Raw genomic sequence first — 15,953 nt, forward strand, 5'->3', positions numbered from 1 at the left:
ATCGCCACCAACCTTCTTAGTGAAAACCGAAATGAAGTCATTAAGCACCTCTGCCATTTCCACATTTTCTGTTATTGTCTTTCCCCCCCACTGACTAACGGGCCTACTCTGTCCTTGGTTGTCTTCTTGCATCTAACGTATTTGTATAATGTTTTCTTGTTTCCTTTTATGTCCCTAGCTAGTTTAATCTCGTTTTGTGCCTTGGCTTTTCTAATTTTGTCCCTAAATACTTGTGTTATTTGTTTATATTCATCCTTTGTAATTTGACCAAGATTCCACTTTTTGTAGGACTCTTTTTTGAGTTTTAGATCACTGAAGATCTCCTGGATAAGCCAGGGTGGTCTCTTGCCATATTTCCTATCTTTCCTACGCAGTGGGATAGTTTTCTCTTGAGCCCTTAATAATGTCTCTTTGAAAAACTGCCAACTGTCTTTCTTATCCACAACATACAATATACACATTAACATAACAAGTACATTGTACATACCACAGCGGCATTCCCAGCCCCACAGGGCTGGCTGGGCTCGGCTCCCCACTCCAGGCATTGTGACCTCGGGAGTCACAGCACCGCTCAGGTTCGGCCCAGCCATGCCACATTTGTGCCAGGTTGCAACATTACTCACACGTGAGGTTGCAGAGCCAATCACTCAAATTTGGCCTTGCTGATCACCCATCATTAGAACAGAGAGGGTGGCTGGGCCAAACCTGAACAATTGCAATCCCATGCACCACATGGAAACACCTGGAGTGGGGAACAGAGTCTAATCAATCCCACAGGACCAGAGTCTCAGGAGGCACTGCTGTGGGCAGACTGTGGGGCGGGCTCTACAACCTCTCCCCTGAGCCCTCCCATCCACACCCGATTCCATCCCTCCACCCCCACCCCCACCCCACGCCTCCCATGCAACTCTCTGATAAATTCTGGTGACCCAGTTTTGGGTCATGACCTTGCTATAGCTATAGAGGCTTTATCTACAATTTTATCAAGCAATTAACATGTAATAAACTGAAAATCTAACTGTAAAAATTAACATTTTCTTCGCTCTTTAAAGGAATTAACTCCAAGAGCAGTTTGTTCCACCAGGGAGATAGCCCATATGTAATAAATGTTGAACCAATACTACACAAATAAATTCTTTATTAAAACACTGGTAGAGAGAAGAAAAGCCTTCTATATCTAATTATTAATTTCAACTTTCTTACAATTTGATCTGTAAGCACTTTGTTACATGGACTAAAAGGCTGTCCAACTTTTCTGTAGCCTCTATAAGTACTTGCATCCTTCACTGAAATTATATTTTGTAACGTTACAGCACTATTTCAAGGAATCGTGATATATCTTCCAATCATCATCTATGGACACCACTGGTCAATTAAACTACTGACATGTAGCCATTTGCAGGATTGGAGGATACTCTCTACTTTATGTTGCAGGTATGATTCCCTTTTGTACTTTTCATACAAGTGACCTTCTTTAACTGTTTGGCATACACAATATAGTATACACTCCCAGAAGTTGCTACACACGCACGTAAGGCTATAGAAAAAAATGACACATTGGATTATTTGAGAAGCAGTATGGGAACATGTAATTATCCATATGCATAAAGAGGTAGATTTTTCCATGACCTTAAAGCTACACATGTGAAGCACTTTGTAACACTGTGTAATGTTCTGTGTATCTCAAACAAAAAAGGCTACAAAACACTCGTATGAAAATTATGGGTCCTAACTATTTATAATACATACCACAGAGAAAAGTATCTATAAACCAAATTTAAGTCAGGGAAGCATTATGATAAATCACTGCAAGTACAGCAAAAGTAGGGCAAATATAAAAAAAATATTACCAATACTACACATGTACCTATTATTGTAGAATGTTTTTAAACGTTATATGATAGTATACACTCCTGTAATTAAAGATTATAATGCATACAAATGGGTAGAATTAAGACAGGCCATGCAAGATTAATTTTGGAATTTCGTGATTCTGAGTACCCTACTGGTCAATTTCAACAATCCGTTAACATAGGATTTGGGTGGAAGGAGGTTATTTTTATTTTCTTTTAACTGAAATAGCTATAATTCAGCATTATTTTATGAAGTCTGTTCTATCCATGATGTGCGTGCAACAACCACTAACATCAAAAGAGAGTTACAAAAGTGATTTTAAGATACACCATAATGTGTAAATATTATATGGCCACCTGATAGATTCTTACATTACATGTTTTTCAAGTGCTATATTTTAGTGCTATATCCTGAACGACAGATATATTATAAAATTAAATCAAAATTGGAGCTTCCAGTGCTGAAAAAGTATTTCAGTTCTCATAAAAGTATTTACTACAGTAGACTATTTACTACTACATCGGAAGAATATATCTGTTAAATATATTATTTTAAGCGACTAAGGGTATGTCTAGTGTAGACGTGATAAAATCGATCCCCGATTGCTCTGCCATCGACTCCGGAACTCCAACACGGCGAGAGGCGGAAGCGGAGTCAACGGGGGAGTGGCAGCGGTCGACTCGCCGCCGTCCTCACGGCCAGGTAAATCAACCTAAGATGCACCAACTTCAGCTACGCTATTCGCGTAGCTGAAGTTGTGTATCTTAGCTCGACACCCCGCCTCCCCCCAGTGTAGACCTAGCCTAAGTAATATTTCAGGATTACAGTTTTAAAGAATGGAATTTCAGCATTGATTCCCATATGTTATAACAGGAGTCAGATCTATAATTACTTTATAAATACAGATCTAGTGATGAACATTTTAATCAGCACCCAAGCACAGTTGTTGCTGTAAAAAAAAAAATTGAATTTGCCAACAGTTAACATACAGTGATGTCTCATATTCCCAGTTCATCCCTACACTTACAAATAGATGACCTTTGTATTAACTATTGGCAAACAGTGCTTTCTATTAAAGGGGATCCTGGTAGCAAGCCCTATATTCAGGTTGCCTAACACTTTTCATTAAAAAAAAAAGATACTTGAAACTTTCTTTTTTTTTTTTTTTTTTTAAGATCTAACACATCCACTATCATAGGCCTTGGCTACACTGGCAATTCACAGCGTTGCACTTGCTGCGCTCAGGGATGTGAAAAAACAGCCCCCGAGCGCAGCGAGTGCAGCGCTATAAAGCGCCAGTGTAATCAGCGCTCGCAGCGTTGCATGCTCACTTGCAGCGCTGCAAGTTATTCCCCTCGGAGAGGTGGAGTACTTGCAGCGCTGCGAGAGAGCTCTCGCAGCACTGGCGGCACGACTACACTCGCGCTTCACGGCGCTGCCGCAGCAGCGCTGTGAATCCGCAAGTGTAGCCAAGGCCATAGAAAGCCACTGAAATCTGGCAGTGGAAAAGCCCTGGGGTTAGAGAGGTGCATTTCTTTTGTCCCATGAAATTCTGTTAAAGTATTGCTGATACACAACTGTTGAAAATTACCATATCCCTCCACTTACTTGCATTCCTCAGGAAAATTCTGGGAGCATTCCAAAACATTAAACCGAAAACAAACATTCTAATGCTGGGCCCACACAAAAGCCGCAGCAGCTGCTGCACTAGGAACATCCTGAAGCTGTTTGAGCAACTACAGCAGACATCTGGGGGAGAGCGCCGGGCCAGGCTTCTGTCAACAGCAATCATCCAGACCCAGCACATAATCTCAGAGGCACACTCCCAATTCCATGAGCATCACATGGTACAAAACCTGCCCCAGCTTGGCGGTGGGGGTGGGGACGGATGGAAGTGTCAAGGTGGGCCAGGCTCCCCTGACAACCTTCTGGATCCAGCACCTGTCTTCAGTGGTCCAATCACCACCCTAGGATAACAGTCTTCTCCTACTGCCAGCTAATGCAGTTAGTTCTGTAGCTTGTGTGGCAGCAGGATTATGTGCTGCAACACTAAAGGAACAGGGTTCAAACCCTGCTGACAGAAGTATGATGAATGAGGTGTCACAGCTACATATTATTAAATATTTTTACTTTTTTCCTTTAAAAAAAGCAACAAATGACACACAAGAAGAGTTTAAAATAAAATTATGTAGGTTACAAATGATATAAAGGCACACTGAAGTCCATACTTGAAAGCATGTCAGATTTGATCCCAGCAACTAGGAAGCAACAGCTCACAATAAAGCAAGGTGGTGGCAGATTTGTCAACAACTGCTTTCAAGTGAGGCACATTAAGGCACTGCCACTTTACAGTGCTGCAACTTTCTCACTATGGGGTGTAAAAAAACTCCCCCCTGAGTTCTGCAAGTTTCAGCACTGTTACGTGACACTGTAGACTGTGCTTCAGTGCTGGTAGCCGCACTCCCAGAGCTGGTAGCTACTCCCCTCGTGGAGGTGGGGTTTTTTATAGCGCTGGGAGGCGGGACTACACAGCCACATTAAACCGCTGCCCTGGGCCAGCCTGCACCCCAAACCCCGCATCCTCGGCCCCACCCCAGAGCCTGCACCCCCCACCCCACACTGCAACCCTCTGCCCCCTCCCACACTCCAATTCCCTCAGCCCCACCCCCCGCCACATGAATTTTGTTATGTGCACCAATATGGAGGTGATGTGTCAAAATTCATTCCGCACATGCGTGGGAAAAATTAGAGGGAACACTGGTCTGACTTCACATATACCTGTTCACCTGTAGTTTTTGCTGAATCTCATACATCGATGTGAGACTCCATCATCATTTAAATTTACAAAGCCAAGCACTCAAAAGTTAAGCAATGTCAGATTTAAAGTTGCCCATGCTACTTTTTATCTGCCACTTTGTGCGTATGCATTAGGATGAGGGGGAAAAAAACTGTAGTGTAATTTAGGATCATCACATACACTTCTTCCACAAGACCCTAGCTTCATTGAGATCACAGGTGGGACACACAAGGAGGCTGAATTAAAAATCAATGGCACACCCTCTCCCCCATTTTCACCAAACCAGAAACAGAAAATGGGACACCCTTGAAAACAGAGAGAAAAGAAGAAGAATGGTTTGGGGGCATCTGTTTTAATATTAGGTTCAGTTCATTTTTTGTGGGCATCATAGAATAAGTAAATCATAAAGAAGTTAAGGCATTCCCAAATCCAAGATTCCAAATAAAATGTAATATAACAGAAAAAAATTGTCAAGAGTCTTTCATATATACTACACACACACACAAATTTTGTGCAGAATTTGTCAGATTTTATCTATCATCACTGCCATTACTATTTATCACACAGCCCTATACTACCTGAAGTTCATACTGGACCCTCAGAGGGAAAAAATTCCAAACTGACTAAAGAAGCATAAGAAAATACAACTACACTAACATCAATGGGGGCTGAATCTCTAAATTTCCCAAATGACGTGAAGAAATACATCTGCTGTAATTAGTGATCACTATTATCAAAGTTACACGTGACAAACAAATATAATGTTCAAAGAATTTAATAAAATACATTTTGTAATACCAAAACAAATATACAAGACAAATCTCTAACATTTCCAGTTTTCTGTAGCTTTCACTCTATGCATCCGAAGAAGTGAGGTTTTTACTCACGAAAGCTTAAGCCCAAATAAATCTGTTAGTCTTTAAGGTGCCACCAGACTCCTTGTTATTTCCAGTTGGATGTACCTTAGATTTTTTTTTTTTATCTTAAAATTTATTTACCTGGAATCAGAAAATATATCTACAATATTCCTTTGTGCTTATAAAAGTATTTAAGTTCTTGCATTAGGTGGTGTGTAAGATAGAGTCAAGTGGAAATTTCAAACTACACTCTTTAATGGACACATTTATCTAGGAAAAAAGGTTAAAATATCCCTACGTTAAAAAAAAAAAAAACAAGCGCAGTTCTACTCTGCAAAATGACTGTGTAATGTCACCATCACCTTACTCAGCAGATCAGCTCCATAAATGTATTTAGAGTTATACCTGCTTAGTTCAGTGCCAACAATTAGTTTTTACTACTCTCAATTCTTGTTACTGTAGCAGAACCAGTAAGGATTTGGGAAAGCAAGCTAGAGCACAGGGTGCCTCACAAATCAACAGATATGTTAATTAAATTTCAGTTGCAAAAGACAATGGTGTTTCACATATGTAAAGAAGAGCAGAACTGGTGTAAATGAGGACAGAATTGGGCTTATAGATTCTTTTAACCTTGTCTCTGGAGTAGGAAAGGTTCCCACTTCTGACAGTGCCAGCAACAGTCACAACTTAGCTGGTGCTGATCATGTTTTAAACTGCAAACATAGACCAGAAACACACCAAGTTAAGTACCAGTTCTGAAGACTTGTTTAAAATCTGCTTGAAGCTCTGCTGCTGCTATCAGAGGGTGGAGGAGTGAAGGAAAAATATCACCCCACCCCACAGAGCAATAGTAGAACATCTTGAGTACAGATGTGTGTGGGGGGGTTAAAGTAGTTGGGTGTTTACTTAATGATATTTCTGTTGTCCATCTCTCCTTTTCAATCCTTCTCCCCTTCCTCCTCCTTCCCACGATGTACATTCACTTTGTTCCTATATGTTGCCCCCCCCCACCGCTAAGACTACGTCACAACATGCCGCTAGTGACTGATCAGTGACTAGTAGGGTTACCATTCGTCCGGATTTACCCGGACATGTCCTCCTTTTTGTGCTAAAAATAGCGTCCGGGGGGAATTTGTAAAGCACTCACAATGTCCGGGATTTCCCCCTCCCCCGGCACAGCAGAGCGAGCGGCTGGGAGGGCTGCAGGAAAGTCCCGGGCTGGACTCCGGAGCAGCTGGAGAGGAGCTCCGCCCTGCATTCTGAGCAAGTGTCTCAGCACAAAGTGCAGCCCTCCCCTTTTGCAACTGGGAGCGGTTTCTGCCATGCAGGGTAGCAAAACGGGAGCGAGAGCACTTTGTGCTGATACAAGGGCAGCTCTCCCCTGCAACCCAGTCCGGACCAGGGACCGGGTTTTGTTGTGCAGGGCCAGGGACCGGGTTTTGTTGTGCTGGGGAGCTCAGCCACGTGTCCGGCTCGCACAGAGCCCAACACCCTGTTCTGAGCAGCAGGGTAAGGGGGGGCAGGAGAAGGGGCAGGGAGGTTCTGGAGGGGGCAGTCAAGAAACGGGGGGGGGCTTTTTGGGGGGAGTGGAGAAAGTTTTGGGCAGTCAGGGTACAGGTAGGGGGTAGGGTCCTGGTGGGCAGTTGGGGGGGGGGGTCTTAGGAGGGGGCAGTTAGGGGACAAGGAACAGGGAGTCTTAGGTAGGGGGTGGGGTTCTGGAGGGCAGTTAGGAGCAGGGGTCCCAGGAGGGGGCAGTCAGGGGACAAGGAGCGGGGGGGGGGGGTAGGGGGCTGGGAGTTCTGGGGGGGAGCTGTCAGGGGGCAGGGGTGGGGAGAGGGATCGGAGCAGTCAGGGGACAGGGAGCAGAGGGGTTTAGATGGGTTGGGAGTTCTGGGGGAGGCTGTCAGGGGGCAGGAGTGCGGAGAGGGATCGGAGCAGTCAGGGGACAGGGAGCAGAGGGGTTTAGATGGGTTGGGAGTTCTGGGGGGGGGGGCTGTCAGGGGGTGGGGAGTGGTTGGATGGGGCGTGGGAGTCCCAGGGGTCTGTCTGGGGGTGGGGGTGTGGATAAAGGTTGGGGCAGTCAGGGGACAAGAGGCAGGGAGGCTTAGATAGTCCTGGGGGGCAGTTAGGGGCAGGGGTCCCAGGAGGGGGTAGTCAGGGGACAAGGAACGGGGGGAGGGTTGGGAGGTCAGGGGGGGCGGGAAGTGGGAGGGGCGGGGCTAGGGCAGGGCTCCTCCTGTCCTCTTTTTTGCTCGCTGAAATATGGTAACCCTAGTGACTAGCAGTCAGCCCACTACCCGCCACTGGCTCACCTCCTGCAACATCATGAGGGCACAAATCAAATGCTTAAGCACATCAGTCACTCCCCAATGCTGTAGCTTGCCAAGGTCCAGGACACACACTGCAGAAACTGTGTGAATGCAATTATACATTAATATAAGCTAGCCACTAAAATGTTTGAGTGGTGCAAATATCAACAAGCCATCTTCTTAGTACTACATTCATTTGACTGTCAAAATAGAAAAGTGGCAGCAGCCTAAAAATTTTCAATTCACAGATTCCAAATCAAGAAGGAACCATTGTGGTCATCTAGTCTGTTCTCCTGTATAACACAGGCCACAGAAATCCCCCCAAAATAATTCCCAGAGCATATCTTTTAGAAAAAATCCAATTTTGATTTTAAAAAATGCCCAGTGATAGAGAATCAACCACAACATTTGGTAAATCATTCCAATAGTTAATTACTTTCACTGTTAAAAATTTACACCCCATTTCTAGTCTAAATTTTTTTAGCTTCAATTTCCAGCCACTTGATCGTGTTATACCTTTCTCTGCGGTATTGAAGAGCCCATTATTAAATATTTGTTCCCCATGTAGGTTCTTACAGACTGTAATCAAGTAATCCCTTAACATTCTCTTTGTTGAACTAAACAGACAGAGCTCGAATCCATCAATATAAGGCATGTTTTTTAATCCTCTAATTTTTCTCATGGCTCTTCTCTGAACCCACTTCAATTTTTCAATATCCTTCTTGACTTGTGGACCCCAGAACTGGATATTCCAATATTCAAGCAGCAGTTGCACCAGTGCAAAATACAGAAGCAAATAACTCCTCTACTCTGATACAATTATATCTATATACTGCATAATAAGAAACCAGAAACAACAACAACAAACAAAACTTAAGTATAAACTGCTTGTCTGAAAAGTTGGTTAATTTCAACTTATAATTGCTAATACAGTTCCTTCAATACACTTATTAAAATTAATTTACCTTTGTGCCTAATCTCTAGTGGCCAAGAGTCATGATCCTGTATATTGAAGTCTACACACTAGAATAGAGTTAAAATAATATAATTTCTGAAATTAGCACCTTTACTCCTTAGCCAAGCATCTGCAGAGAAGCAGACCTAGCAAGACACCTCAGCTTCTCAGTTTGATCAATGATTCCATAAAAGAACAGCAGGTTATTTCAAAGGCAATCCAAGTTTGTTGGAGCAGAAAATTCACAGATCAGCAGATTTACAGTCTTCCCATAGATTGTTATTTTTTCCAGAAACTGAACTTTGAATTAAAATTTGAAGAACCAGTATAGGTGTTACAGTATATAAGATCCAGCAATTAAAATGTGACATTTGTTGTGATCCTTTTAAAGTGGCAGCAATAAATTTAGGCACTCTAAGGCCCCAATCCAACGAACCACAGGAAGCAAGGAGGTACACACTATATTTGAAGCATGTGGGACTTTAAGCAAGTATTCCCACTCAAGTCAATGAGCCTACTCACATGCTTGACGTTTAAGCATGTACTACAGTAATTTTCCAAATTAGGCCTAAATTACTAATTTTTACAATTAGCAAATATTGCAAGGAGTGCTCATTTTTACAAAAGGGTTGTAAAATAGTCAAGAAAAAAGTCTAAGCTAGTAAATAAATAATACTAACCCATACCCTGGTGAGTATGTGTATGCTTTGTATTGGAAAAAGTAGTCAGTCTAGTAAGTGTTGCTAATTATTAGCACAAACTGGAGAGAGTTAGGATTCCTGCGTTCTAGTCCTAAGTCTGCCCCTCACTACAGCTTTGTCTACAATCACCCCCTTTTTTTAAATAAAGTTTCCTACCCATGCAACACAACCAGTGGTAGTATTAGTAGTCCAGAAAGGCATGTGCCTACAGTGTTTTAACTACATCTCAACTAAACCTATTTGCAGCATGTCTATACGAAATGACAGTAAAAACTACCACTGGTTGTTAAGAACCTTGTCTAAATCAGTATTCCCACTTTTGTTACTGTAGAGCTGCACCCAAATATCATTGTTAGCAATGAGGGGAAACTGTTCAGAGAAAGACTGGAATAGACTATGCAAGGCCTATGAATTTAGACAACTTCTTGGTGCATTAAGCTTTACCTTTTGATCATTTCTGTGACATTAGCTCAATAATACTAACTCTGGGGGATTCTGGGAAACTTACTTCATTAACTGTTAACCTTACTTTCTGTTTCATTTATGGAAGATGATGAAGGGAACCCACTGCCCAGGTGCATAAAATAACGGAAAAAGCCCCAGCATGCCTCTGCAAGTAGAAGCAACTACAGCCCACCTACCCATGTAACAAGTAGAAAACATGTAGGACTAGATCAACTCTTCACCGTATAAACCAGGGCAAACTGATCAGGTCTGGTGCCTGATCTTTTGCTCAAGGACTGTACGTAACACATCCCCTCTGAGTGACCCAGAAAGGTCAAATCAATAGCTACCATTCAAATGTGAAAGCTACCTACCTTCCCCCACCCCAAGCACTTCCTGCTCCTCTCACAAGGCGGGGGGAGGCACGTACTGCCAGGATGGAAAGGGGCAGGAACCAGAGAGGCCTAGAGCAGCAGCCGTTTCCCAGCCCAGTCCCGACCCTCCAGGCAGGCCCCGAGTCCCACCATCGGCCCCACGGAGCCGCACACTGGGCAGGCCCCACTTACCAGCCTGACTCCGAGAGCGCGGAGCTCGTCCCGCCAGCCATGCTGGCTCCCGCCGTCGTCGCCGCCGCCGCCCCCGTGGCCCTTGGCTGCTGCTTCCCACAAACTTGCCGCGGCGCTGGGCGGCCGGCGGGGCCCGTACCCGGGGCAGCAGCAGCTGCGGGGGAGGAGCCGCGTGGCCCGGCCCGCCCCTCCCGGCTGAGGGCCGCGCCCCCGCCGGCTTTCGGCTCAGCTCGCCGGGCAGAGGCGGCGGCGACCCCGGCGCAGACCCCGCCGCTTGCAAGCGAACAAAGCCGCCGAGCCGGGGAGGCTCCAGCCCCGCCGCTACTGAGGAGGCGCGGGCCCAGCGCCCTCTGCCAGCACCAGCGAGGCCGCCGGCGCCGCCATCACGGAGACGGGCAGAGGAGGCGGCGCTAGCGCCGCGGCCGCCCCAGGGACTGGGCTACCTGCGGGCGCCGTGGGGCCAGGCCGCTGACGGGGGCGGGGGGGACTTGACTGTCCGGCTCCCGCCGGTGCTTGTGGATGTTGGCAGGGGGCCGGGGAGCCCACGGGCGGCGTGGCTCGGCCACATGGGCCTAGGGAGCGGGGGGGTGTTACTGTCACACACGGCCGGGCAGGGGCGGGAATGAAGTCAATGCCCTTGTGGGCAGGAGACAGTTTGTACGAGTTCCGACTGCTCAGGCGGCCCTGGTCTCAGCTCTTGCACCTGGAAGCAGATTTGATGGGGGACAATGGTACTGGAGTGAGAAGCACGGTGGGGGGCAAATCTGTATGTAAATGACATAAAAGGGGAGGTACTGGGGCTCCAAAGGTCTCACTAGGCCAGGCCCTGCCCAGGGCTGTAATGCCCGCTCCCAGCACTTAGATATGGTGCAAACTGTTGCCTCTGGGACGCTGCCCAGAGAAAAAGGCCTTTCAGCAATGCAGAGCTAAGGTGACCATCTTTCCCAAAGGGAAAACAGGACAGTGTGTGAGGCTAGCGTGAGCTCCACCCCAGCCTCCCATGCAGGGCTGACCTGATGAGTCGCACGCCAGAGCCCTCCGCCCCATCCCTGCACAAGGCTGCTCAGTCGGGCCCTGCCTTCACCCCCTGCACAGGGCTGGCATCACTTCTCACACCCCTGCACGTTCTACCACACCTCACTTTTTTCACAAAGATGGGCATTTGATCAGTAGGCAAGAGCAACTGGGACAAATGCACACCTTTGCCAAAAAAAAGTTGGGACAGCCAGAGTAGGGCTTAAAAAAGGGACTGGCCTGCACATATACTCACCCTAGGCATGGCACCTCCCATCCTCTATCTGAACCTAAGGCCCTGACACAGGGAGGCAGTTTATCTGCATGGGTCTGTGCAGTGGTACTCTATGGAGGAGCTGGAGGCCTAAATTCATTACCCCTCCACTAGGGTTGACTTCATTAAGGCCTGTGATATCACAGTCCTGTTAGTTTCCTAAATACACATACCATCTTATGGAGAAAAATTAATTAGTCAAGACCTGATCATTAGTATTTGTGAGAGGGATATGTTGTGTATTTAAAGATAGCTTTTAGGCCTTCTTTATATATTGTTTCAAAGCAAATAAGGGCACAACCAAATTTCTTTCCTTTGCAGATGGCCTTTCAAAGTGACAGTCCAGCAATTGAGCCTCATGGCCAAAGCAAGTGATTTTTTTTTTTAATTATCCATTTTTGTTTTTTTTTTCCTGATATTTAAAAGTTTTAAGATTAAAACAGAATGCACAGTTACAATAATTAAACTAGTTACAGTGCAAACTATAATACTATATAAATCTTAGCAGAACACTTAAAATTTACTTTTTACTGTTACCATTACACACTACAGGTTTCTAATCATTGCAACACAATGTAAGCTGGTATTAAATTGCTCACATCTTTTTTTTTTTTTTTTGGCCCAGTGTAGCACACAGAGCTCCTCTGAAACATGTCACAAACATAATACAGTTTTAAAAAAAGCACATTAGCTATCAAATTTGCACTAATCTGAATTTGACGGGGAGGGAAACTTTTTGTTTTTTGTAATGATTAGAGTAGGATTTTCAAGCCTACCTAGGTGATTTAGGAGCATACAGTCCATTGAAAGGCAATATAATGCATATTCCTAAATCTCTTAGGTACTTTTGAAAGTCCTACTTTATACTACTCTAGATAGAAATGAATGTTTATGTATTCTGAACTGCCTTGTAGTGTGAATTGCAAATGGTTTAAGGAGTTAAATTAAATTTGAGTTGCCTGATTGTAGCATTTGTTAGTTTCTGTCCAGGATCCAGTAAAAATGAGTGACCATAACTCTCATGAGTGTGTGTGTGTGTATATATATATATATATATATGAGTGACCATAACTCATTTTTACTGGATACCCTGGACAGAAACCAACTCTCTCTCTCTCTATGTGTGTGTGTGTGTGTATATATATTATATATAAAAAACATACACACACACATATATATAAGAAAAGGGCGAGTGAGAAAAATTTCAAATACGGTGATGTGGACATACAGCAAGGAAATGGAAGAGCTTATTTTTCAGCACTCCGGAAACCAGGGGAATTTTCAAACCTTAAGGCAAGCAGTATTCATAAGAGCGGCTATTCTGAGTCAGAGCAGTGGTCCATCTAGCCCAGTATCCTGTCTTTTGAGAATGGCCAATGCCAGGTGCTTCCAAGGGAATGAACAGAACAAGCAATCATCAAGTGATCCATCCCCTGTAGTCCGCTCCCAGCTTCTGGCAATCAGAGGCTAAGGACACCAAGAGCATGGGATTGCTTCCCTGACTATCTTGGCTAATAGCCATTGGGTGACCTATCCTCCATCAACTTACTAGGTTTTTTTGAACCCCATTACAATTTTGGCCTTTACAACATCTCCTGGCAACAGGTTCCACAGGTTGACTGTGCCTTGTGTGAAGTAGTACTTCCTTTTGTTTTAAACCTGCTGCCTATTAATTTCATTGGGTAACCCCTGATTCATATGGGAAGGGATAAATAACACTTTCTTGTTCACTTTCTCTACATGAGTCTTAATTTTATAAACCTCTATATAGCCTGTTAGTCATCTTTTTTCCAAGCTGGAAAAGTCCCAGTCTTTTTAATCTCTCCTCATACAGAAGCTGTTCTATACCCTTAATCATTTTTGTAGCCTTTGTCTACCAGTTCCAATTCTGATTTTTTTTTTTTTTTTGAGGGGGTGACCAGAACTGCTGCAGTATTCAAGGTGTGGGTGTACCATGGATTTATATAGTGTAAGTGTTCTGAAAATGCAGCCTCTATTCTGAGTGTCCAAGCTGCTGATATTCTGTAGCAAATGTGCTCAGTCAAAAAGATTTTCAAGCGAGAAGCCTCTATATCCACTTCTGTACAATCCCTACCTCTCTGACATCTCATGGATGTCCAGTTGGCAGCTTAAGCTCAACATGGCCAAAACCTAACTTTTGATTTTTATGCACACATACCTGAAAACCTTCTCTCACCAATTTCTCAGTCAATGTTCAGAACAATGCTACTGAGGTCATCTTTCTGGTTTATCATTTCTCTCATAAAACTACTTTCTTTGCATCCTTCCACCATCTTCCTTCCCTCCACTGTATCAAACACTGGCACCTTGTCTTTTTCTTCAGTGCCCATCACCATTTAACCCTACTTTGTCTATCAGATCTACCAGATTGTTGACCCCTGCCTTTGCTCTACCAATGAAAGCAGCCTCAAACACCTGCTTCTCTTTCAAGCACCTCCATACCTTCTTCCATGCAGCCCCTATCCTCATGCCTCTGAGTCTGCACATGATGAGCTCCAACTTCTGCTTTTCTGACCACCGCCGTTCAATTTCTTGCTTAATTTTATTTTGTCTGTTTTGTCTTCCTGTTGCATCTTATTTGTCAAGTACATTGTGAGTTTTCTGAAGTAGGGACTGTCTTTGTCACCCTTCTGTACAGTGCCTAGCAAAATAAGAATCCTTGATTGAATTTCCTACGCACTACTGTTATACAAGTAATTAAATAACAAGTAATATGCAACCACTAAACAACAATAATAACTGACACAGAACAAGGAAACAATGCTAATACTGCTGTGGTAGATCTGGGCTATTCCTCATACTTTCTCATATTAGCTTCAGGAGAAATGTAGAAGAAAATGATTATGCACTGGGACCAGGAGGAGGAGAAAGAGCAGAAATTCTCTATGAATTGAACAGGTACTGAAGCCATTCTCCTTTTGTTGCAAGTACATAAAAAATAGTAATAGTCATCAATACCACCTACAGAGAACTATTGGTGGTATTGATGGTTACCGCCTAGAAAGCTGCTCTACATGACATGCACTGGATCACCAGACAACTTTGTACTCAAGTTGTCTACAAGGATTGTGCCAGCCCATATCCTAGCAGACTTAAAGCAAAGTCTGAGTTTAATCAGTGGTTGGGACAAGGAGAGTTTTATCTGCTGCACAGAGATATGCTAACCATAGCGCTACACCCAAAAATTCTTATATTAGCACTGAGATATGGCCTAAAATCTCAGTGATCAACCGTCTGAGAAATTAAACAAGTTGCTCTGCCACACCCTCTATTCAAGCAGTGTTACATGCCTATGCATAGCAGCTGCTTGCAGGCATCTGTATCAGAGGTGTGGAACTATAATTCTAATGCATTCATACCACTTACTCAGAGGGTGGGACAGAGTCAACTAAATAGACAGACAGTAGTAGTAATAGTAAAAGTGGCTTTCATTTAGAAACTTCTCTGATTGCATGTTAGATGTCAAGAAGAGACACAAACACAGTGGTCAGGGATATTGTACAAGGGCTGGAAAAAGTGTGCCTACATAACAAATTGGTGAGAGAAGGGGAGCCACTATGGAGAAAAAGCGTTCTCTCATTGATTACTTACAGATCAACCAACCTGGAGAACCTGTCACTTCGGGAATTACTGACTTTTATAAAATCATCAAAACATATCTTGAGTTACATTAAAGCACCGAGGCTCAGGCTCACCTTTAAATCTCCCCCTAAATTGGTTGTAGTTGCGCGGATATCTCCACTGCACTGGCACCTACTTTCCACCACCGCAACCGACTACCCAGCACAAAAGTATCATATATTACAGAAAATACAATAACTGACATTGTCCTTCCTGCTGGACTGTACACATCTGCTCTGACAAGCTGATTATATAATAGCTGAGATTCATCTACCCCTAAGTAGATGCCTGAGCCCCCATTAGTGCATAATATCTTTCAGTAGCCAAGCAACACTGCCCAGCTCTTTCTAGATTGTCCACAGCGAAGTCGCAAAATTAGGTAAATAATTAGGTCTACTAATCCTTAACCATACAGGACAGCGAGGGCCCAAGCAGAAGGTAGACCCTTGCAATTATATGGAATTTTAAAATAACCATTTGCAAAGGTCCTTTAAGTCCAGCCCTGTGTGCATATCCTCATTTGCATATGTAAATCAATGG

General features: G+C 44.0%; 1 protein-coding gene across 1 annotated transcript in view; it reads right to left on the bottom strand.

Moving 5' to 3' along the window:
- TDRD3 (tudor domain containing 3) overlaps positions 1-10,760 on the bottom strand; it is a 273,694-nt gene extending 262,934 nt beyond the window's left edge. Inside the window, exon 1 of the mRNA XM_054013628.1 lies at positions 10,484-10,760. Coding sequence (XP_053869603.1) covers positions 10,484-10,524 — 41 coding nt within the window. The 5' untranslated portion in view covers positions 10,525-10,760. The remainder of the gene's footprint in view (positions 1-10,483) is intronic.
- Positions 10,761-15,953: the final 5,193 nt, after the last annotated feature.

The sequence above is a fragment of the Malaclemys terrapin genome, chromosome 1 (genome assembly GCF_027887155.1).
Source record: "Malaclemys terrapin pileata isolate rMalTer1 chromosome 1, rMalTer1.hap1, whole genome shotgun sequence".
Taxonomy (NCBI): domain Eukaryota; kingdom Metazoa; phylum Chordata; order Testudines; family Emydidae; genus Malaclemys; species Malaclemys terrapin.